The 24,180-nt window shown below is 37.3% G+C and overlaps 1 protein-coding gene across 2 annotated transcripts; it reads left to right on the forward strand.

Annotated features, from left to right (window-relative positions):
• Positions 1 to 1,141: 1,141 nt before the first annotated feature.
• LOC123531799 (uncharacterized) lies at positions 1,142 to 19,668 on the forward strand. Of its 2 annotated transcripts, none has more exons than XM_045313051.2 (3): positions 1,142 to 1,398; positions 14,090 to 14,211; positions 16,377 to 19,668. In XM_045313051.2, the coding sequence occupies exons 1-3, from the start codon at positions 1,315 to 1,317 to the stop codon at positions 16,795 to 16,797; spliced, it is 627 nt and encodes a 208-aa protein (XP_045168986.2). In that variant the 5' UTR covers positions 1,142 to 1,314; the 3' UTR covers positions 16,798 to 19,668. The 2 variants fall into 2 exon arrangements, with proteins under 2 accessions (XP_045168986.2, XP_045168987.2); XM_045313052.2 differs by lacking the exon at positions 1,142 to 1,398 and adding an exon at positions 11,625 to 12,005.
• The last annotated feature ends 4,512 nt before the right edge of the window (positions 19,669 to 24,180 follow it).

Below are 24,180 nucleotides of genomic sequence, written 5' to 3' on the forward strand. Positions count from 1 at the left end.
TGGGTATGATTTTTGAGCGTATGTGTGATTAAAACTACTTTTCTTGCACAAGCATGTCGCCCCCACCCGTAACTTTTCTCAGCACTGACAATGTTCTTCAAGAAAATGTACGTTATAGGCATTTAAAAGGGTCTGGTGTATGCTTCATGCATTGGGAGATTTTCTATTTCATATAGAATGACGAATCATTCTTTTCACGTTTTCAATCAATGGACAAATGAAAAGATAGGAACACGTAAAGAGAACACGTGGAAATCAATGAAGTGTGTTTATGTTTTATGGAGGCAGTAAACAGTTTTGAGCTGTTAGTGTCGAATTGGCCGGGTGAAATTTACAAATAAGAGGCAATTTACGGAATGAAGTGCATATTTGAACTTCTAAATAATAATAATTGCTAGAATTGAAGTTTCAGCGGCTAGAATTGAGTTTCACTTATTTAAAGAAAATCAGTTGAGTAGCCTTGATCTTGATAGTATGACGTAATGACTTGCAGGAGCGTATACATGCTTCCTCTGAGCTAGCTTAAAGTGGGGTTGTCATTTTAGCAGGGGCCTCAGGAAAAGTGTAATAGTGAAAAAACGGTACGGATGGCCCATATATTTCAGCTTATTTTCAGATTTTACAGTGTTACTGGAGTATGGAACAGTGTAGCAATTGGGGCTATCATTTTCAGGAAATTTTCTGCAGCGACTGAAAAATTGGCAAATTTAGCTTTTTTCGTCATCAGTTTCCGCGACCGGGAGAGCACAAAATTCAGGTCTTGTAAACAGAAAACTAGATATTAGAGATGTATTGCAGATGGTTTGTAACGATAGACATACAGTGATGTTAATGTTGCAATATCTTTATTTCAGGTGTGTGGTTACAGACTTTTGTGTGAGGTTTTGAAAGTTAGGTAGGCGACTCTAGGCCGAGAAGCTCAGAAAACTGTTTACTGCCTCCTATACAAGTGGTCCAAGCTCGGAAATTCTCGAACTATATTTCCTTTTGAATAAATCATAAATCAAGTTTCCCTCCTTCGCAGTGACCTCCCCTTACTTACTAGGGGAGGTAACCGTGGATGGGTTTTTGATTTTCCCGTCTCGGGCCGTACTTGCACTTGCATACCATTACAGGCCAATTTTTTCAACAGGTTAAGCAAAAAAGCATGTTACCATATTTTTTCTGAATATCTTAATTATTTCATAACGCACGTTAAATCACAGATTATCGTATTAGCGTAGTTCTGTAATACGGGATTCGTAATACGGCATATTGCAATTCTTGACGGGCATTAGACAATCTGTCAACAAACAAACAACAACAACAAACAAAATGTGTGATGATTTCGAAGATTTAGATGACGAAAGTATGATTTTAGAAAAGTCCTGGAAGAAAACAATTGATGGAATAAATAAGGTACTACCTTTCACTCTCAGCATAGTTGACTCTTCCCTGATAATATGAATTAAGGCACCGCCTTGCATGGGGATTTATCTTTTGGCAGTGGCAAGAGAACCGGAAATTATCGGTTCCCTAGACTGCGAACTTATTCGTCTGGAACCAGTTCTCTAACCGTGCATAGGCTAGGGAACCGGAATTTTATTTCTATGCATAATACCAGATCTACTAAAACCCGTGACGACCGTGACGATGTCATCACGGAAAATATATTTTTTGTCACGGGTCTGTCACGGGTTTTGCTGTTTGTATTGTTTTAGCTTAAACTCATGGGCAATTTATATCACGACATATGCCAGTTCTAATGATGCCATCACGGGTCTGTCACGGGTTTTGCTGTTTGTATTGTTTTAGCTTGAACTTAAACTCATGGGCAATTTATATCACGACATATGCCAGTTCTAATGATGCCATCATGGGTCTGTCACGGGTTTTGCTGTTTGTATTGTTTTAGCTTAAACTTAAACTCATGGGCAATTTATATCACGACATATGCCAGTTCTAATGATGCCATTACGTGACGACGTCAAATTTAATGGCAATAACGTCACGTGATTGTCTTAGTAACGTCGTCAGCCAAAATGGATGGAAAATAGATGTCCTTATCTACGGAACAAATTCTCCATTTAATACGGTCCGAACAGCCGATATTGGCGCTACCGTTCAGGCCAAAAGGTGGGGAAACATGGATTTTCAAAGGAGAAGGCTTAAAAAAACAGGATTGGAGAGCCGATAGACATCGTTGGGTGAACCAAGGAACTGTGGGCCTACCTCGACGAAATCCAAGATTGAAGAAAAAATATTTCTACATCCATACAGAGAACGGAGCTTCAAAAGAATTTGTGAAATTTGTTTATCACGAGCCGGATTGTACCGACGGTCCATTTGTAATTCAGTATATCGGAAATGAACAAGTTTCACAGCCAATGTCACATGGAAATTCAAAAAATCAGGATCGTCCTTTCTTGAGAGCTAAACCAAGCAGTTTAGAAAAATGGCTGAAACAGACAAAGTCGGAAGACCCGAATCTTGTGTATAAGAGAGAAATCCATGACGACGAGGAGCAACCCCGAGACTTGAAGCAAATACAAAACCTGAGACATAAAGGCAATACTGAACTTAGAATATCCCGTGATGCCTTATATAACCTTCATGCGCTGGCCAGAGATACAAGTAATCAATTCATTCAGGTAATTAATACTTACCCAAATTTAGTTGTTATCTGTGGACACAAGTTAATGTTTGAAGAACTTGAAAGGGTACTATATCTCGACAATGAAAATCAGTGTCTCAGCTATGACACAACATTTCAGCTCGGAGACTTTTACGTATCTACGTTGATATTTAGACATATTCTTTTTAAAGAAATGCCTTGCATGCCAGCCCTCTTTATGCTGCACGAACGCAAGTTTCAAAAACATCACGAATTATTGTTCGCCTTTTTCAAAGAAAATGTACGACTTCCCAAAACACTTTTTGCCTGTGTGACTGATGGTGAACAAGGCATTATGAATGCTATGTCGTGCGTTCCGACTGTAGTCGATGTGAGGTGCTGGAACCATATTTTGAATGATATCGGAAGGTGGCTGACGGAGCAAGGGTTCTCGAATGCGGAAGTAAATGCTTACAAAGACCATATTCGTTTCATATTTGGGAGAGATTCAAGAGAGGAAAGTATGGCGGCATTTATGGAATGCACTAACTGCTATCATTTAATGGCTGTGAAGAAGTCTTTAGGAATGGACTTAAGCTCAAAAGCTCAGCCAAACCTGACTATCCTGCGCGGCCTTGATGAAAAGAAAAAGGCGGGAAGGAAACGGCCGAGGATAGGAGACTACGATTATGAGAGTTCCCTGGACAAAAAACCCGTGACAAAAGAGGTGTCACGGAAATTGGATTCTTCCGTGACGGAACCGGTCATAAGCGAACATGAAAAACCCGTGACAAAAGAGGCGTCACGGAAATTGGATTCTTCCGTGACGGAACCGGTCATAAGCGAACATGAAAACCCCGTGACAAAAGACCCGTCACGGAATGTAGAGTCATCCGTGACAGAACCTTCATACACAATATATATAGAAGAAAACATAGAACCTGGACAGCCAGTTGCGTCAAATACATCTGTCAGTGGACCTGATTGGTTAGATATTGGAAACCTTAAACTTAAGGACGAAGAAAAAAACATTCTTTATTCACCAACAGAGTGGCTTAATGATCGGATTATAGACGCAGCAATGATTCTCATGAAGAGACAATTTCCACATATATGGGGTTTGGACAGTTGTTTAAACGCGGTCAATCTGACTTTTCCTCGTGCATATGGTAATTTTATCCAGATTGTAAACAGAACTCCAGAGCACGGGGGATCCCACTGGCTTACTTTGTCAACCATGAAAACGAACAATAAATCGGAAATAAAAATATACGATTCCAGCTTTATCTTTAAGCTTTCAAGTTCAACAAGTGGTGTGTAATTTACTTAAGAAGGATACCCCACCAAAGAAGTCTGACAAAATTTTGTTAAAATTCATGGACTGTGCTTTTCAGGAAAACGGTAATGACTGTGGTCTGTATGCAGTTGCAAATGCCATAGCGGAAGCTAATGGAATAGACCCGTGTACTGAAAAATATAATGTGGAACTTTTACGTGGGCATTTAATTAATTGTTTAGAAAACGCTAAACTAACACCATTTCCTGCCGGTTCTAGGACCCTTGAGCATGCAAGTGGTGTTAGATACACCGCTTATCTAAAAGTATTTTGTTCATGTAGAATGCCTGAAGATGGTATGTATGTTGTTTGTGATAAATGTAAAATATGGTACCACCCTGAATGCGAGGGTCTACAAAAAGATGACATACCAGCAGATGACGTTCCTTACTACTGTAAAAAATGCACACACCCCAAAAAGCAAAATAGAAAACGCACGAAAAGAAAATGATTGTATATTTTAAGATTTGTTATTGTTAATAAAAATGTCAATAATTACGATTTTGTGGTCAATGTTTAACCAAATATAAAGAAGCCAATCATCGGAAGCATACGAAACGTTCCGGAAATTACCAAGTCATGTCCGTCCATTGTTATACGGGGCGTTCCGTAGTTTGCCGAATACAATCCTATTTCTAAAAATAGAAAGCGTCACGGTGTTTAGTACCTTAAGAAGTCCATCACGGAAAATTCAATGTGTCACGGATATTAGGTGTTTGTCACGTATTTATGTCGTCACGGGCATCACGGAATTCAAGATTGTCACGGGTTTTAGGTGATCCCGCATAATACTGCCGAAATCCACTTTGTTTCTTTTGGTAAGTATCATGTGCATGTTCTTATCTTAATTAGTAAATTAATTTTACCATTTCAGCAAGCTATGCCCTTTTATTTATTTGTGTTTACTGCGTCTCCAGAAGTGTACTCACCGCATACTGTCCGCCATATTGGAATGATAAAATAAACTAGTACGAATGAATGCGAAATCGTCGACACTGGAGCCGAAATAAACTTGAAATTTAAACTTAAAAGGTAGATATAAGACAATAAAAGAAATGATTAAAACAAAATAAGTAATTTCAGTATTGATTACATATCTTTGAACGTGAAATGCCGAGTGTTACAAACCAGTATTTAAAGTGATCAAAGAATATGTATGAAGTTTTAAGGGCAATTAAATTAGTTTATTCATCTAAAAACATGTAATGACGCAAATACAAACCAATATTATTTTATATTTAAATAATTTAAACATAATACAAGTTTAAAGCAAACAACATTTAAAAACTGCAAAGTAGTTTTCATGCATTCATTCATACTATAGTCTGTCCCACCTAATTTTGGACCTCAACTTTGGGCTGATATGAAGAAATGAAATGGGATCAAAGAACATAAAACATGATTTTGTGAATGAAAAAAAAAGTCACCCTCGAGAATTTCAAGGATTTTTGAAACAATCGTGTGGTTTTCCCGTGCGACTTAATTTCAGTTTTTCTATGGGAATTCGCTGTTGTTTATTTCTGGTCGCCATTGCCAAATACTCTCTGTTTTGGAGATTTTCGGGAAATTTCACGTGTTATTCCATGGGGACGTTTCACACTTATTTTTTACACTTAGCTATTTTTCCTCCCGTAAGAAACAGAATGGGTTTGAAATAGAATTTATAATTCAGTATACAAACGAAGTTTTGAAAAACGTAAAAATGAAAAATAGAAAAAGAACTTACTTTGAATGAAAGAATCCGGCCATTAAATAAAATATTCAGTTATAAATTCCTTTATGCCATAATCATTATTCCAATTATCCTTAAATCCTTCCAAACGATGTCCAGTTCAATGCACAATTTTCAAAGTCCATGAGTCAGAAGTTTTATGCTGAAAATCCATCATCCGAAAATTGATCCAGTCAATCTGCTGCAGTCTTTCGAAGAATTTCAGGCAAATAACTGAACTATGCATTTGAAACAATATCATTAATCACAGTATTTTCCAAATGCATAATCCAGGAAGAACCTGTACGATACAAAGACATCAACTGCTTCAGCCTCCTTAGAATATAGCCTTCTACACATTTAAGAAGCTCGCCATGACACAATAACTTTTCAACGCTAAATTCCAATTATGTCATACAATATATGACGTCACTAAATAATCTCGAGCGATCAAGTGCATAGGCGGCACATGTGGGCTCTCTTACGCATAGCTACCACAACAATAATTAATTAAGTAAATACTGAAGCTAACCAAGTCCCGAATTTAAAGAGGATAAAGCAAATTATCTGTCGAATGTGCCAGTCTGACTAGATTTACGTGGATAAAATTTAAATCAAAGGCGGGAATGGTTCAGTTTACTTTAACTTTGAGCCCAGACCTAAATTCCTTTATAACATATCAATACAGCTATTTTGAAAAAAAAACGTGTCAAAAGGGATTTTTCTATCATTGACAAAAACAAACAACCTTGACGTTACCGGTTACGGAAGGTGCGTTTATATTTATAAATTTGAAATTTTGGCCTCTTACATAAAGCGTCTCAGTTGGCTGAGAAGTGACCTATAGGCCTACTCATATTACTCGTATAACTCATCAAAGATGAACCCTACTATTTTGGTAAAGGAATAATTTTTTCTCAAAATTTTTACACAGAAACGCACCAGAGGCCACCATTTCATACCTGTATTTCAAAATTTTCAAGGGGGAGAGCCCCCTGACCCCCCCCCCCTCCCGCAACATCAAGAGAGGAGTAACCCCTCAATTATAAGATCTGTATTAGACCAAAACCTGCACCGGGAGCAACCATTTTATGCCTGTATTTCAAAGATTTCCAGGGGAGAGCCCCCTGACCCCATTAAAATGAGGGGATTACACCCACTAATAAATGCACCAGAGGACACCATTTCATTCCCCCAACACCTGTGTTTATGTATAGGGCGGCTTGGCACATAAAGTATGTGCTCTTCACCACTGTACCTATGAGTCGTGCAAGACCACAACAACAGCCCCTTAAATATGACTTAAAATAGAGTTTTTTTCATCATATGTTCCGCCACACTCCGTGAAACTCGAAAGTTGCCGAATATGAATGTACGGAACGGGTACGATATGGAATTAGGAACAACCCAAAAGGCGGTCTCCACTAAAAGGGAGTAACTCCGAGTTACTCTGCCGAAACATGACAACACTGCGCATGGTCTACCGGAACGCGCCAGAACGATATTTTCACATTTGGAGTTGTTTCGTTCCGTCGTTGTGGCGGGGACGCCAGAACGAAAGAACGCCAAGACGACGCTTCTTATGGCGCCGTTTATAAGTGTCGTTCTTTCGTTCTGTCGCGTTGCATTCTTTGTTATATCGTTTTGGCGGGGGCGCCAGAACGTGGGAACGAAACAACGCCAAAAGAGGAAAACGTCGTTCTTTCGTTATGGCGGGGGTGCCAGAACGACAACGAGACAACGCCAAGAGAGCAAAATGTCGTTCTTTCGTTATGGCGGGGGCGCCAGAACGACAGAACGACACTGGCAGAAATCAGCCACCGTGACCATAGTTATCTCAAGTAAGAAAAATGTGACTGCTTACGTGATAGCGAAGACTTTATTAATGGTTGCAATAACATCTATCAATCTATATCCAGATCTGAATACAGAAATACTTTTAGCAATTCGCGCAGTTTAAATTTGCTTTGCCAAAATTAGATGTTTAATCTGACTATAAAAATGTTAAGTTTCCCTTGTAATTTGTGCATAGATACATTAATCAAAAACTTGCCAAAATGTTGATGCAGACGCAATGCATTAAATTAAACACTGACGAAGATTTCAAATACGATTACAACAAAAATAAAAAACCTAGTATACCTTTAAAGTGCGAGGTATCAAAAACTTACCAAAATGCGGATGCAGACGCAATGCATTAAACTAATGCATTGACAAAGATTTCAAATATGATAAAAAACAAAACAAAACAGTATACCTTCGTTCCATTCATTGCCTATGTAATCTTGACGTTGTGGAGGATATTAAATGAATAATAAATAAATAATTAAATAATCATAGCGACTGCTTTGCACACGGTCCGAATATACGATTTTTTTCACGTGTGTAGCAGTTAGATGCAGTTACCCAAACTGCCATAGTGTTAGGCCCCTTTGGCGTGAACGGGTCTTGGCAGTTGTACAATAAAATATATCATAGAATGACAAAGTGTTTCAGTGACACCAATATTTTGAAACATAACCATATATCTACTGTTACTATTGATGTCTAATGTACGAAAACAGGGAGTATAGTCACGGTGTAGAGCAATTCACAGAACTCTGATTCTTCAACGTTCTAAGTCTCAGCCGTGCTAGAGCGATACACAATTTCATGGTCAAGTTATTTAGGACTCTTAATTGTAAACAAAGTATACGAAAAATGGTTGTATTCCTCAAAATATCCTGGGCTGCTCGAGTTGCAGTTTTTGCTTTTAGACAATGTCACGATCCCTGCCATTAAGCATGAGCGGTGTGCTAAACTATGATTTTAAATGATTACCTCCGTAATCTGTAGTACAAATGTGACAAACAAAATAGATTAATGCTGGAATATAGCAAGAGAACGCATCTCTTGCCTAAAACATTCACTAAATCTCAATTTTCTGGGAGATGGAGACCCCCTCCCTCACCTACATCATACTCGCAGCATCGCTGCTTCGTTCGTAACTATGCTGCTCATATCTAGCGCACAGTTTAAACTCATCCAGGTACGCTCCAGTTAGTGACTGATTAATTACCTCCTACAGCCTAACCCCCCTTACACAATTTTTATTGCATATTTGGCATTTTTTTTTTTCACTTTTTCGGATAATCTGCAGGCCCGGGCCTGCAGTGCCTTATAGAAGCTACGCCACTGATATCTATATAAAGTTTGAATTGCTAGAAATCACATTTTAAGGAATAACTTTTTTTTATGGTTGTTTTTTTTTGTGTGTGTTTTTTTGTTGTTGTTGTTGTTGTTTTGCGCTCAGCGTGTTTTTGGTTGAATTTTCAATATAGCTACATACTGCCCTGTTTGTAATAGAAGTAAATGTTTCGTATAAGTACTTCTTGGTGAAAAAAAAACACAAAAAACACTTGTTTTATATGATCGAAAATGAAAGTAACTGACGCGCTTGAACAGGCTTCTTTTATCTAGCTGAAGAACAAAATACCCATTCGAAAGGTCATATGAGCCGCGCCATGAGAAAACCAACATGGTGCATTTGCGACCAGCATCCGCGCAATCTGGTCAAGATCCATGCTGTTCACTAACGGTTTCTCTATTTGCAGTAGGCAGTTGACCAGATTCCGCAGATGCTGGTCGCAAATGCACTATGTTGGATTTCTCATGGCGCGGCTCATATTTTTATTTTGTCTATAGGTCTACCATGCCTATCAATAGCACAAAACTGTCTTAACATGCCACTTTGGATTTCACTGAACGGTCGAGCATGAGATATAAAGACGCGAGGATGGAATTGAAAAACTGGTATTATGTTATTACAAAGAATAAAGGCAATTACGAGTATTAATTTGGTTAACGTAGTCCCATATATAGGCGGTTGTCTCAAATTGAAATATGTATATTTTAAATCATTAATTGCAATGAGGAATAATGTTTTACCTTAATCGAACGGTCACTGAAAATAGTGAGCACCAGGCAGTACACATGCTATTTAAAAACAACCTTTTAACAGACTGTTATCATGCGAATTGCGAACCTTTGATACGATTATAAACAACAGTAACCGATAATGAAAATGAGTTTAATGGGTTGCGCGCATCTCCGCTGTCCCCACCTCTATTACGATATCTACGGCTGAAACAATGACTTGAGACATGTATTTATTTTACGTCAATGCCTACGGGTAAGTACAGACACATTTTCAGAAAAAAAAGCTGAAAACCTGAAACGGAAATAACTTTAATTTGAAGTAAAATGTTAATTCAGGGTCTTCCGTACAAGGAAATACTACATGTTTTGGGCAAAGTTTGTTTTAATTTTCCATGTCTGTTATTCAACAATAAATATATCTGACGTTGCTAACTGTGAGCAAACCCCCAAATGACGTTTGTATGGACGCCGCCATCTTGAAATTGACGTTGTGTCATTTTACAATGCAAGTCTATGGGAAAAAGCATAAAATCTTGATTTATAACTTCATTTTACATTTTTTCAAAAAAATGAAAAAGGTGCCTAGAGATATTAACCATCTGGTATTAACGATGTCCTTTTTGACAATTTTATATACAGTATAGATAAATTATCGGAGGTCCAAAATTAGGTGGGACAGACTATAGTTTATATCATTTGAATACGGCAGACACGGTATATATACGGCGAGTACACTCTGGGAGACAGTGAACGCAGATAAATGCAAAGGCATGGTAAAATTAATTAAGATAATAATATATAATATAATATGCATGATGCAGGGATATAAATTAACACTCAGACCCTATTAGCCATCTGGGCTCGTTACAGGCAAATTCTAGGGGCCCAGCCTAAAAGTTAGGGGCCCAGCTTTTATTAGCGGAAAAATATACTAACAGTGGTTTAGATCTACATACTTAATAATAAGTCTTGTAATTTGCTTCCTGCCAAAATACATCAAAATCTTAAATATAAATACAGAACACTCATCAAACTCATATTGAAAAAGGAAAGTTATAATCAACCAGTGCATGACATGTTCTAAACATAGGACACAGCCTGTCAAAAACGGACGCACTTACTTTAAAGTTTGAATGATTTTTGCTGCACTAGAAGATTTGGGTTATTTATGGGCATTTTGATAGAGGCTGCAGGCTTATGGACATCTGAATTCTAGTATTTTGTTACATTGTCGAGTTACAGGACTCGCAACTGTCACGAAATTATTACTTGTACAGAAAGTACAAACCATGTTACGGTCGGTGTTCTAAGCAGCCACGGTTTGTTAACAGCCCATTTTTCATTAAAATTCCTCATTGGCCTTAAGGTCTTTTCATAATCCTGATAATATTTCCTTTTGTCGCCGCGACTGGCCGTTTTAAGCTTTTTAACAGCCTTCAATAAACCTCTACTTTCTAGTGCTGTATTTCTAGGGAAACACTACTTTCTATTATAAGTTTTGTCGGCCATAGTCCAGGCTTTGCACCACTAAAATTATGACTCTTAATATTCTGACTAAAGGTTAGGGTTAGGTCGACTATGGCCACAGTGGTTTGTTTGCCCTATGGAATTACCCGTATTTCTATGGGCGCAGCCATTGTTAGAGACAGAGTAAATGTTCCGCGTATGCCGATTTGTTGTAGTATATATCGGTAATTTTAATTGGTCAATTCAAGTGACGTCGTGCGTATTAATAAGACAGTCTCGGAAAAACCCAGAATATTGACATTAGGAGAATCCAAAGCCATTCGCCGGCTGGGCGACTATCTTGGAAAATTGACTCAACCAGCTTCAAATCTGGTCGCACTGGGCGAGTGTTAATTTATATCCCTGGCATGACAATTACCTAGAAACAAAGTGGATTTTGGCAGTATTATGCATAGAAATAAAATTCCGGTTCCCTAGCCTATGCACGGTATTTTGCTTAGAGAAACGGTTCTGGACGAATAAGTCCGGAGTCTAGGAAACCGATTCCGGTTCTCTAGCCACTGCCTTATCTTTTATATCAACTTACAAAGAAATATTTAACACTCAAAAGAAAGTGAAATCTTGTTCCAAGTTTACATTTAGTGTCATCATACCTCATACAGCAAATATCATACTTTGCAAAATTTACGGGAAGCCGTGACGGTGACGTAATTCACCGCGTTCTCGCACTGGCTTTAGGATATTTTTTGTTTGTTTGCACTTCTCGCAGAAACTTGACGGCCTTTACACTTCCTTGCTGTTTTAAAAGTGTTTTTCAGTTGCATGTACAGTTTTCATTACGAAAAAAGATGTAAAAGAAGCATGTTGATGTGGTTTACGAATTTCTGTGACTGATTCGGGGTGCTCGAATGTTCATGAAGACAACCAGTCTGCGGCATGTGCATCAACCGGAACCGGAAAACATCGAAAAAAATGCCTCAGTATATGCAGACAACCAAGACGAATAACTATATACCGATGTTACTGTCTTGGGGATTTTCATCCCCTATCAATGATGGAAGTGTCTAGGGGTACGGATCCGTACCTCGAGACAATCCTGTTAGGGTTTTTCTAGGGGTATGGATCTCCTTTTTCTAGAGATTTAGGGTTATTTACATCTTAAATTTAATTTGTTGAAAATGAAATAACTAGTAAGACATAACCAGTGTTCACTTCAAACTTGGATTTAATTTTTAAATGATTTACAGATACCAGCGTTCACCCGATTGTTTACCTGCTTTCAAAACCTAAATAACCGAGGAACTCCAAATGAATACACTGTTCCTTGCCGATAAATTTATTGTTAAAAACAAACTGTTGTTAATAGATTAATGAGTGAATCTAAGTTCTAACGGCTGAATAAATTAATATATGAAATTCAGCAGAAAAAATAGGCATAATAATTATGCACCTTTTTATTTTGTTATTTAGAAAACCCCTAACAGCCCTGTCTAGAGGTACGGATCCGTACCTCTAGAATCAGATTCTAGAGGTACGGATCCATACCCCAGTAGACACTTCCATCAATGATACACATAAGATAAGGTTACTGATGACGAACCAGTAGCCGGACTAGACCTGTTTCCAGACAGACCGGATAGATATACAGTCTACTCGGGTATTCTGAACCTGTTTTCATAAAAATTAAAATTGGACTAATGCTTCAACATGTACAGTATCTTTTGGATAAAGCTTTATCAATATCAGCCTTGCGTAAAATATTTTACTGCATAGCTGGAAAGATAAAAGTTCAAGGATTCGGGAAATAGTTGCATTAGTATCATTCAAAATGAGGAATTGGCACAGGAGGGCTTAGTAATATTTAATGATAACTGAAACAAGTTATGAAAGAATAAGCAGTAACTCAAACGGGTTATAAACTGCGATAACTTGAAACAGTTACACCCCTGACTGGTGTAATACATAGTAGCATGTAAATGGTTCAGACTTACTATTGACATGAGTTCAAGGCATTTTTAAATGAATAGGGTAACACAAATAAATATTTAACACTGATGAAAGTGAAGTTAAGTATATATATATATATAAATAAACAACTATTTGGCATGGAATAAAACAGACAAGAGTACAGTGATTCAGAATACCCCATATTTAATGACATTATTTTGTTAAATATAAACAACTTTATTATATGTAATGTTAAAATATTTATATATCTGTAGTGTGATAGGTTTTACACCATGTCCATGTATTATTTATCTGTGTACATACCTGACAATGAAGTAAGAGTTTCTTGAAGGGAGCAGCTCTATAAGATTACAAACATAATCATTTTTTTAATTTTGCTGAAGTAATTGTAGTCATCAGCTGTAAAATGTTTACAGTGACCCGCATTTGAAACTGATTCGGAATACCTAGGTAGAAGCTTCCCACGTTTGCAATGATCTTTTTGGTAAATTTATTCCTGAGAATTTTTCATAGCCCGACGGGCTACGGTCTTCCAATTTTCTGTCGCCCGAGCCGATTTTTCGTAGCCATTGGCGATCGGGCTACCGTTAATGTCGCACACTGTTAACACCCTAGAGGTCACAATTTTGGCCCATCTTAATGAAACTTGGTCAGAATGTTACCCTCAATAAAATCTTGGACGAGTTCGATATATGGTCATCTGGAGTCAAAAACTAGGTCATCAGGTCAAATCAAAGGAAAAGCTTGTTAACACTGTAGAGGCCACATTTTTGACTGTATCTTCATGAAACTTGGTCAGAATTTTAATCTTCATGATCTCAAGGTCCAGTTTGAATCTGGGTCATGTACGATCAAAAACTAGGTCACCAGGTCAAATCAAAGAAAAAGCTAGTTAACACAAGAGGCCACATTTATGACCATATCTTAATGAAATTTGGTCAGAATGTTAATCTTGATGATTCCTAGGTCAGGTGAGCGATACAGGGCCTTCATGGCCCTCTTGTTATTGTGTGCAGGGTAAAATTCTCTTCGCTTTAGCTCAATCTTATATGTGAATTATGTATGAATATAGGCGAATGGGAATACTGTATTTTAGGATGGGTATAGAGCTGGTATAGATGTTGGCCAGGAAGAATGTCTGCAGGAAGGATTCAATACAAGTTTTACCCAGTCTTCAAAACTTCTTTTTGCTGTCTCGGAATTAAGAGGAATAGTTAGGTGTGTTTTGTCATTTACCTTCAGTGAATTACGAATTATTACTAGAATTTCTGGTCAGCACTGTTATATATAAATGAAATCACACATGAAACTAATAAGTCTGTAGAATTTTATTAACATAAGGCGGCACACCAAACTGATTACCTGTTTGTCGGATTTCCCGCACCAATTTGACGGGAAATGAAACAAAAAATTTTATTATTTTTTTTGACCGCCCGCACCTGGTGGGTCGAAATCAGTAGGAACGAAAGAAAAGAGGAAATTCCGAAGTTTAAACGCACCTTGCTTGTAATTTTATCGGAACATCGGAAGAACATGTTCTCTGACATGTTCTCTGACACAGCCACTGGTTCGACTACGTAGTCTCCCTACTGCACAGAAGGGATACCTACCCTGGTAGTATCAGTTTATTCGATAAAATTTTTTTGTAATATTTGATCGCTTTAAAAATTGGGCATAAGAAAATGGCAGCCCCCTATGTCTGTTTTGTCTCATGCCGAGATGACGAACGTCAAGTATTTCCAGCAACAGCTGTTGAGATTTCCCTGAGCTACAGAGTTTTACAGAGTTGTTTAGGGCTGCTAGCTGTGCTATACAATAAGATGAATCTTTCCGCAGATACAGTCGTATAAACCCTGCCGGGACATGTGTGTTTCTCAAATGCAGGTTTCTGTTTTTGACTTTTGTTGACTTTTTGTGTCCCCCCATGAGTAGTGGGGGCATATAGATTTGCTCTTGTCCGTCTGTCCGTCTGAAGTTCGTATTTAATGTAAATTCATGAAACCTTGCTTGAGCCTTTATCATAATGTGACCTAGCACACTTGGCATTCTTCTTGAGAGTCTTAGTGTTTATTACAGAGTTATGGCCCTTGAAATAGCCAAAATAGTGGATTTTTTGTTTGTGATACTCATAGCTCAAAAAGTATATGGTATAGAATAATGAATCTTTTTTTTTTTTTTTTTTTTGAGGCTATACCCCATTAAGACTGCAAACATTTGAATTATTTCCCCTTATTTGTGACAAATGTACCAGTGGGGGCACATCCTGTGTCTTACAGACACATTCTTGTTTTATTTGGTTTGAGTGATATTAAAGATGATACAAAAAATTGACAATACATCAGGAATTCTAGACATTTGCTAATACGTCACTCAAAAGTGTCAACATTTGTTTTTGTTTATTTTTTATAGCTTGGTGTAGTCAAGTCCTCAAAGTGCTTGATTTTCTTTTGATTTCTGACAGTAAAACCTAGCCTGCTGACTTAGCACCGAATTATACCACCTCAGATTAACAGGTTCAGTTGAGTGCTGTGATCTGCATTTGTAATAGATACGTGTTGTCCAGCATTTCAAGGGTTAAAAGGTCTAATTTCACGAGCAGAGAAAATTGTTAAGTGATATGGAATAAATAGGACATTTCAGAATAATAATAGCGCTGACAAATTCTTACTTTTTGTTGTATGTATCACACATTAAACATTCAATACTCCAAAGACAGTGCTGTCTGAATGTTACTTCACACACTTTTTGCCAGCTTATGAATAGAAACACACTTGATATGGTGTTAAACATGACACAAGCGATTATTTACTCGTTTTTTAATTTCATCGCTCTTCGCTCGCTTCAGTAAATGATGATTTGAAGAAATTTTTTTTAATTTTTTTTTTCGCTCGCTCGCCCCAAATATTTTTGAAAAAAATCCGAAGAACAAGACATCAATTTGGTGTGGCCTAAACACAAGATAAGAAGTTTTAACCATTGGATTTTAGTGCATGAAGTCCTTAAGTTCAGAACTTCTTGACTATCTGTATTTAGGTCTATAAGTAGGGAGTATAAACATACATCATCTGAGGATATTATCATCATTTTTGTTGAGCCTGCTTGCGAAGCGAAGACATAATCGTCCAAATGGACATTGATCTACTGGATTTACATAAAACATGGTCAAATGTTTGTTTCTCTTTACATTCTAGCACCATCATTTCTTAACCAGTCTTAGTTATATTTACAATAAATGTAGACTTATTTAATTACCAATGAGATCTAACAATGTTATTAAAGTTCAGTTGTGGGCCTGTGAGTAGCGATATAGATCTTAAATGTGATATTACACTGTTTATCCTCTGTCTTCATGTTTTGGTATGTTTAAATTTACTTTATTTCAGCGGGAAACTGTCTTACCAGTTGATGAAGCCAGGGGTACTGTCACCTGATCAAGAACAGCTCCTGCAAACTTTGCTTGGTGATATTGTAGAATACGAGACACATTTACTCAAGTTTTCAAATGAACTCTACTCTCATTTAAAACAGAAAGAGGACTCGTCATGCAACAGTGGTGCAGAAATTAACCCTGGCATTAACAACAGATTAACAACCATAGTTGATGATGATGAAACTGAATATAATATTGACATTAAAGACCGCTCAAATACTGAAAGCAGAGCTGGTAATGCAAATTCAAGAACAGTCGGTGAAAATAATTTAGTTAGTGAATTGACTGACAGTGAGAGCCAGGATGCTTCTTCTTTAGTTAAAATTAATAAGTTTAAAAGTCGGTTAAAAACAATTTTGACACAGGAAAGTTGAACTAGTCTCAAGTAAGGATGTTGTCTGGTTCAGTTTCAGTTATGTATCGGCATTCTGGCGTTCTGCTGGTCAGATATTGAAATAATCAGTAAACATACCTGTCAAGACACACGCATTGCACGTGTGTCACACACATTTTGGTCCTAGATCACGCTCACACGCCTACTTTTCAAGGTTACACGCATTTTAAAGCAATAAAGCAATCGATTGTTTTTTTGTAGAAAATTATTGAATCGAACATGCGAGGCGACGTTGACACGGTGATTTCATTCCGTATATATAATACAGCTTTTACATTCACCGGTGCAACATGTTATTTCTACCACATGAATAAATGTCACAAAAAGTAAACATGGAGGGAGACTATTCAAAACCATATCTATTTTGTGTTAAAAATATAAATTTTCCATGTGAGGGCGTGTCTGGCTTTTAGGGATCAAGATTCGCCCTCCAGACCCCCACGAGGGACAACCTTTCCTTCGAACCCCGACCACACTCCTGGCCTTAGTGGAGCCTTGACAACTATGCAGTAAATGTGATATTACTTTTGTTGCCTTGATTTCAAAGAATGGTTATGATGATCTTGATTTCTGAACAAGGGCAAGTGCTTTATTCTACAGGTCTGATGTTGGTAACTTTAAAAATATATTAAGTTAAGTTTTCACATTGTTTTTGTTAACTTGAATCTGATTGTGTTACACAAGTTTACATCTAATTTAGTTAATATTCAAATTTATGTGGTAGGATGACACCACATCTAGATTCTGACAAATTACATCTAGTCATTGTGTCACTACTCCTTTACTGAGAGTCTTCGTATTAAATTATGAAATGTTAAACAGATATGAGCTTTTTCTATAGAATGGTTATCTTCACAAACAAGAGCTGTAGGAGGTAACCGTGTACATGTTCTATGTATTTTTTAGTTACATGTACCATAGATGACCCCGATAACAATAGAGCTAGGTCATCAGCTGACTATAAGACTATCCTTCTTTGAATGTTGGTGACTGAAAGCCTAAGCATTATACTGCTATTACAAGGAAAGTGTTTTTTTTTGTTTTTTGTTAGCTCGACTGTTCAGAGTATATCAGAGTAGATAGGAGAGCTATCCTACTCACCACGGATTCAGTGTCGGCCTCACACCTTGGTTCAGTTTCTTCTACCAGTCCACAATTTGACAAAACCTTTTGACATATATAGCTTTGAAACATACAACACTTGTATGCCATGTCCAGTTTTAGGCAAGAGTACATAACTCTCATCAAGGATTTTGTCTGAATTATGGCCCCTTTCAACTTAAAATTTTGGTAAAGTTTTTCTTACCAGCTCATCTTGGGTAAACTGTTTTTCGTATGGCTTTGAAACTTTAATCACTTGTTTATTATAACAGTCTCTATCTGTAGGCCAGAGTACATAACTCTGTCAAGTATTTTGGCTGAATTATGGCCCTTTTTAGCTCCACTATTTGGAGAATAAAGGGGCTATTCTACTCGCCCCAGCGTCTGTGTGTTCTTCGGCAACCTTTGTTTTCTTTGTTACTATTGCTTATATCTTACTGTAACTTCACATACACATTGTCTAGCATACAAACAATGTGCAGGGGCTGGACCCATTATACCCAAGGTCAAGGTCACCAAGGTGTTATACTTGGAATTATAAATTCATTTTACTGTCAAATTGCCGGAAAGTGGAGCACGCTGTCTTATGGACAGCTCTTGTTGGACTTTGAAATTGGTTCAGTTTTAGTATAATTCCACCTTTTGACATACAGCTTTGAAACTTTCAACACTTGTGTACAATCACAATGTCCAGTTTTAGGCAAGAGTACATAACGCCATCAAGGATTTTGTCTGAATTATGGCCCTTTTAACTAAATATTGTTATGTTTTAAACCTGCCCGCTTAGCTCAATAGGGAGAGCGCAGATCTAAAAATCGTGAGGTCGCGAGTTTGATCCCCGGGCAGGCCTCCATGATGATTTGATAAAAGCCATTGTGTCTGAAATCATTTGTCCTCCACCTCTGATTCATGTGGGGAAGTTGGCAGCTACTTGCGGAGAACAGGTTTGTAGTGGTACAGAATCCAGGAACACAGGTTAGGTTAACTGCCCGCCGTTACATAACTGAAATATTGTTGAAAAACAGTGTTAAACCCAAAACAAACAAAATGGTTATGTCCCGTGCAGAAATATTTTCCTGTTCTCAGGAAATCCCAGGAGTATCCTGGGATATCCTGGGATTCTTTTAGCAAGGCTGCAAAAAAGTCCTGAAGACAGGACTTTTAACACTAAAAGACAGGACTTTTGATAGAAAAATTGTCCTGTTCACAGGAAAGACAGGACTTTTTTCTAAAAGACACAGATTGAAAGATGGTAATTAATTTGAAACATGATCTTGTAATGGTGTAATAAGTTAATTACATCCTGGTGTTGAAGGCCCATGTTTTGGAAGAAACTGTATCATTAAGTACTTCTGATTGTGTTGTTGTAAGTGTAACAGGATTATATTCTATAAATTTGTGGTAAGTTATTATTTCTGTATAAACTTTTAGAAATAATACTCTTCACTTAATGATTTTACAAAACAAGAAGTTATTTAGAAAAGTAGTTGTCTTTAAAATCAGTCAGAGCATTAAAAAGTGAAATGCGTTACTACAGTTTAGGTTATCTGTACATGCATGTTTGATCAAAGACAGTTTCACTCTAGTGAACAGATCATAGAATGATAAGAGCTTTTTGCTCAGTATGAAGCTCATTATAATTTGATGATTCTAGACTAAATAGTAGTACTTTCACCTAGTTTTATTTGCCATGAGTGCACATATTTGAGCTGATTTAAGATGTGCCAAGAAATTAAAATTTCTGCTATGAGAGGTTGTATTGTTTCAATGTACATGAGGGTTGCCTTTTAAGTATAAAATATTTTTTAATATTAGGAAATGATAATCCTTATATTCTTACTGTAAATACTATTGAACTTTAACAGTCAATTTGTTATCTGTATTTCCCGCCAAAGAGAATTTCAAATCATGTGTACAAGATATTCAATTACATGTTCTGGGGTTTCCTGAAAACAGGACAATTGTCCTGAGTCATCAGGAATTCCTGGGATTTCCTGAAAACAGGACAATTGTCCTGTAATTTCCTGACATCAGGAATTCCTGGGATTTCCTGAAGACAGGACAATTGTCCTGGGATATCCTGGCTTCAAGAATTCCTGGGATTTCCTGAGAATAGGACAATATTAAACTTTTATGTCCTGTCTTCAGGAAATCTCAGGACATTCCTGGGATTTTAGGATAGCAGGATTGGAATTCTCAGATGTCCTGTTTTTTCCAGTTCATAGGAAAATCCTGGGATTGTCCCATTCCCATTTAACAGCGTGAAAAGTCCCAGGACTATCCCAGGAATTCCTGAGATATTTTCAGGACATTATCCCAGGATAGTCCTGGGACTTCCTGGGATAATCCCAGGAATTCCTGTTCCATTTTCGCACGGGGTTTTTCGTACCAGTTCATATATTGTGCACACTGTTTGTCATATGACTTTGAAACATTTATCACATATTTATTATAACAGTTCTTATCTGTAGGCAAGAGTACATAACACTCTGTCAAGTATTTGGTTGAATTGTGGCTCTTTTTGGACTTGGAAATTGATTCAGCTTTTGTACAAGTCCGTGTTTTGTCAAAACTATTTGACATCTGGCTTTGAAACATTGAACACTTGTTCATCATCAAAATCTTAGTCTGTAATCAAGGGTATGTAACTATGTCAAAGATATTTGGCTGAATTTTGGCCCTTTTTGGACTTGGAAGTCATATAAGTTTTTCATAAAAGTCTATATTTTGTCTAAACTGTTTAACCTATGGTATTGAACCTTTGGCCAATTGTTTACCATCATAGTCTCCATATGTAAGCAAGACTACATACCTAGGGCAAGGATTTTGGCTCAGTTATGGCCCTTTCTTGACATAGAAATTGATTATTAATATTTTGACCTCATACTTACATCAAATCTTTGAATAGTTGAGCATGCTGTCAATAGACAGCTCTTGGGTTTGACGTCGCAACGACACAATTATAGGTCATATGGCAACCTTCCAGCTATGATGGTGGAGGAAGACCCCAGGCGCCCCACCGTGCCTTATTTTGTCATGGGCAGCACCTGGTTAGAACCACTGACATTCTGCAAGCCAGCTGGATGGCTTCCTTACATGAAGAATTCAGTGCCCCAAGTGAGACTCAAATCCACATCATTGAGGAGCAAGTGATTTCAAGTCAGCAACCTTAAGGTAGATCTGCATGTTTGATAAACGTCATTTATCTGGAAAACGTAGAGTAAAGCTTGGATTCAGCGTACGGAAATGAAAATCAGTTTATGAATTAATGGCAACCTCTGAATAAATTTACTGAATTGTAACAGTTGCTATCTTTCTAAAGTTAAAATATGATATTAAAACATCTTACACATTAAATAATCCAAAATAATGTCTTAGAATTAGCTTCAAATAGGCCGTTCACTTTAATCGTGGCCAGATATCTCAGAAATAAGCACATGGACCTATACATTTTATTTCACCATATTATTGGCCATATGTTTGTTTACGACTGTGAGAAGTTTCATTAAAAAGTTACATTGTGGAAAATTTTCTATTTGCGAAAATGTTATGAAAGTTGCATAAACTCCCATTATGAAAAATTGAGGGAGGTCCAAATTTTTCAAATCAATCTATCAAAAAATCAAGCACATGACCCTAACCTTTTTATTTGCTGAATTTTTAGGTATATTCTGAAGTTTAATCAAATTCTACATTGCAGAAAAAATTTGATCCAAACATGCAGAACTACCTTAACCCAAAGGGCAGGACGTGAAGTGGTTGCACACTTGGTTCAAGTGAGTGAATGGTTGCAAACTTACAAAATGGTGGATATTTTCTGAAATCATCGCGTGTTCGCTTGTTTTTAGCTCACCTGTCACAAAGTGACAAGGTGAGCTTTTGTGATCGTGCAGCGTCCGTCCTTCCGTCCGTGCGTGCGTAAACTTTTGCTTGTGACCACTCTAGAGGTCACATTTTTCATGGGATCTTTATGAAAGTTGGTCAGAATGTTCACCTTGATGATATCTAGGTCAAGTTCGAAACTGGGTCACCTGCGGTCAAAAACTAGGTCAGTAGGTCTAAAAATAGAAAAACCTTGTGACCTCTCTAGAGGCCATATTTTTCACAAAATCTTCATGAAAATTGGTCAGAATGTTCACCTTGATGATAGCTAGGTCAAGTTCGAAACTGGGTCACATGCGGTCAGTAGGTCTAAAAAGAGAAAAACCTTGTGACCTCTCTAGAGGCCATATATTTCACAAGATCTTCATGAAAATTGGTCAGAATGTTCACCTTGATGATATCTAGGTCAAGTTTGAAACTGGGTCATGTGCCATCAAAAACTAGGTCAGGAGGTCTAAAAATAGAAAAACCTTGTGACCTCTCTAGAGGCCATATATTTCACAAGATCTTCATGAAAATGGGTCAGAATGTTCACCTTGATGATATCTAGGTTAAGCTCAAAACTGGGTCATGTGCGGTCAAAAACTAGGTCAGTAGGTCTAAAAATAGAAAAACCTTGTGACCTCTCTAGAGGCCATATTTTTCAATAGATCTTCATGAAAATTGGTCAGAATGTTCAGCTTGTTGATATCTAGGTCAAGTTCGAAACTGGGTCATGTGCCATCAAAAACTAGGTCAGGAGATCAAATAATAGAAAAACCTTGTGACCTCTCTAAAGGCCATAATTTTCATGGGATCTGTATGAAAGTTGGTCTGAATGTTTATCTTGATGATATCTAGGTCTAGTTCGAAACTGGGTCATGTGCGGTCAAAAACTTGGTCAGTAGGTCTAAAAATAGAAAAATCTTGTGACCTCTCTAGAGGCCATACTTATGAATGGATCTTCATAAAAATTTGTCAGAATGTCCATTTTGATGATATCTAGGTCAGATTAGAAACTGGGTCACGTGCTTTCAAAAAGTAGATCAGTAGGTCAAATAATGAAAAAACCTTGTAACCTCTCTAGAGGCCGTATTTTTCATGGGATCTGTATGAAAGTTGGTCTGAATGTTTATCTTGATGATATATAGGTCAAGTTTGAAACTGGGTCAACTGCGGTCAAAACTAGGTCAGTAGGTCTTAAAATAGAAAACCTTGTGACCTCTCTAGAGGCCATACCCTTGAATGGATCTTCATGAAAATTGGTCAGAATGTTCACCTTGATGATATTTAGGTCAAGTTTGAAACTGGGCCACGTGCCGTCAAAAACTAGGTCAGTAGGTCAAATAATAAAAAAACCTTTTGACTTCTATAGAGGCCATACTTTTCATGGGATCTGTATGAAAGTTGTTCTGAATGTTCATCTTGATGATATCTAGGTCAAGTTTGAAATTGTGTCAACTGTGGTCAAAAACTAGGTCAGTAGGTCTAAAATTAGAAAAATCTTTTGACCTCTCTAGAGGCCATATTTTTCAATGGATCTTCATGAAAATTGGTCTGAATGTTCACCTTGATGATATCTAGGTCAGTTTCTAAACTGGGTCACATGCGGTCAAGAACTAGGCCAGTAGGTATAAAAATAGAAAAACCTTGTGACATCTCTAGAGGCCATATTTTTCAATAGATCTTCATGAAAATTAGTGAGAATTTTTACTGTGATGATATCTAGGTCAAGTTCAAAACAGGGTCATGTACCTTCGAAAACTAGGCCAATAGGTCAAATAATAGAAAAACCTTGTGACCTCTCTAGAGGCCATATTTTTCAATGGATCTTCATGAAAATTGGTCAGAATTTTTATCTTGATGATATCTAGGTCAAGTTCAAAACTGGGTCACATGAGCTCAAAAACCAGGTCACTATGTCAAATAATAGAAAAAACGAAGTCATTCTCGAAACTGGGTCATGTGGGAACAGGTGAGCGATTCAAGACCATCATGGTCCTCTTGTTTTATCAGGTAAGTGGGTTTCTATGGTATTTTGAACTCTATGGATATGTGCATGCATCAGTTCTATTTCTACGTCACGCTAGGTTTTGCGTTTCAGCGTTGCAGATTTCGAATTCTGGAAGTTATTGAAGTTATAAAATTGTCATGTCCATGTTTTTATATTTGAATTGCGTCGTTTCTTGCCGGGTTTTACATTCTAATGATCAAACTAGCCTGTTTGGGGGCCATTAAACGAGACAAAACAACTAATTGTGAAGAACTCTATAAACGTTTGGCTCTGCATGTTTTCGGGATAGTGCTATATCCAAATAAATCTTGTTCAAGCTCTTTTTTGTTGCAAACTTGTACTTCAAGCAATTTCTGTTGCAAACTTTCTGAAAAAAAATAATAGTGT

This window comes from Mercenaria mercenaria, chromosome 11 (assembly GCF_021730395.1).
Source record: "Mercenaria mercenaria strain notata chromosome 11, MADL_Memer_1, whole genome shotgun sequence".
NCBI lineage: Eukaryota > Metazoa > Mollusca > Bivalvia > Venerida > Veneridae > Mercenaria > Mercenaria mercenaria.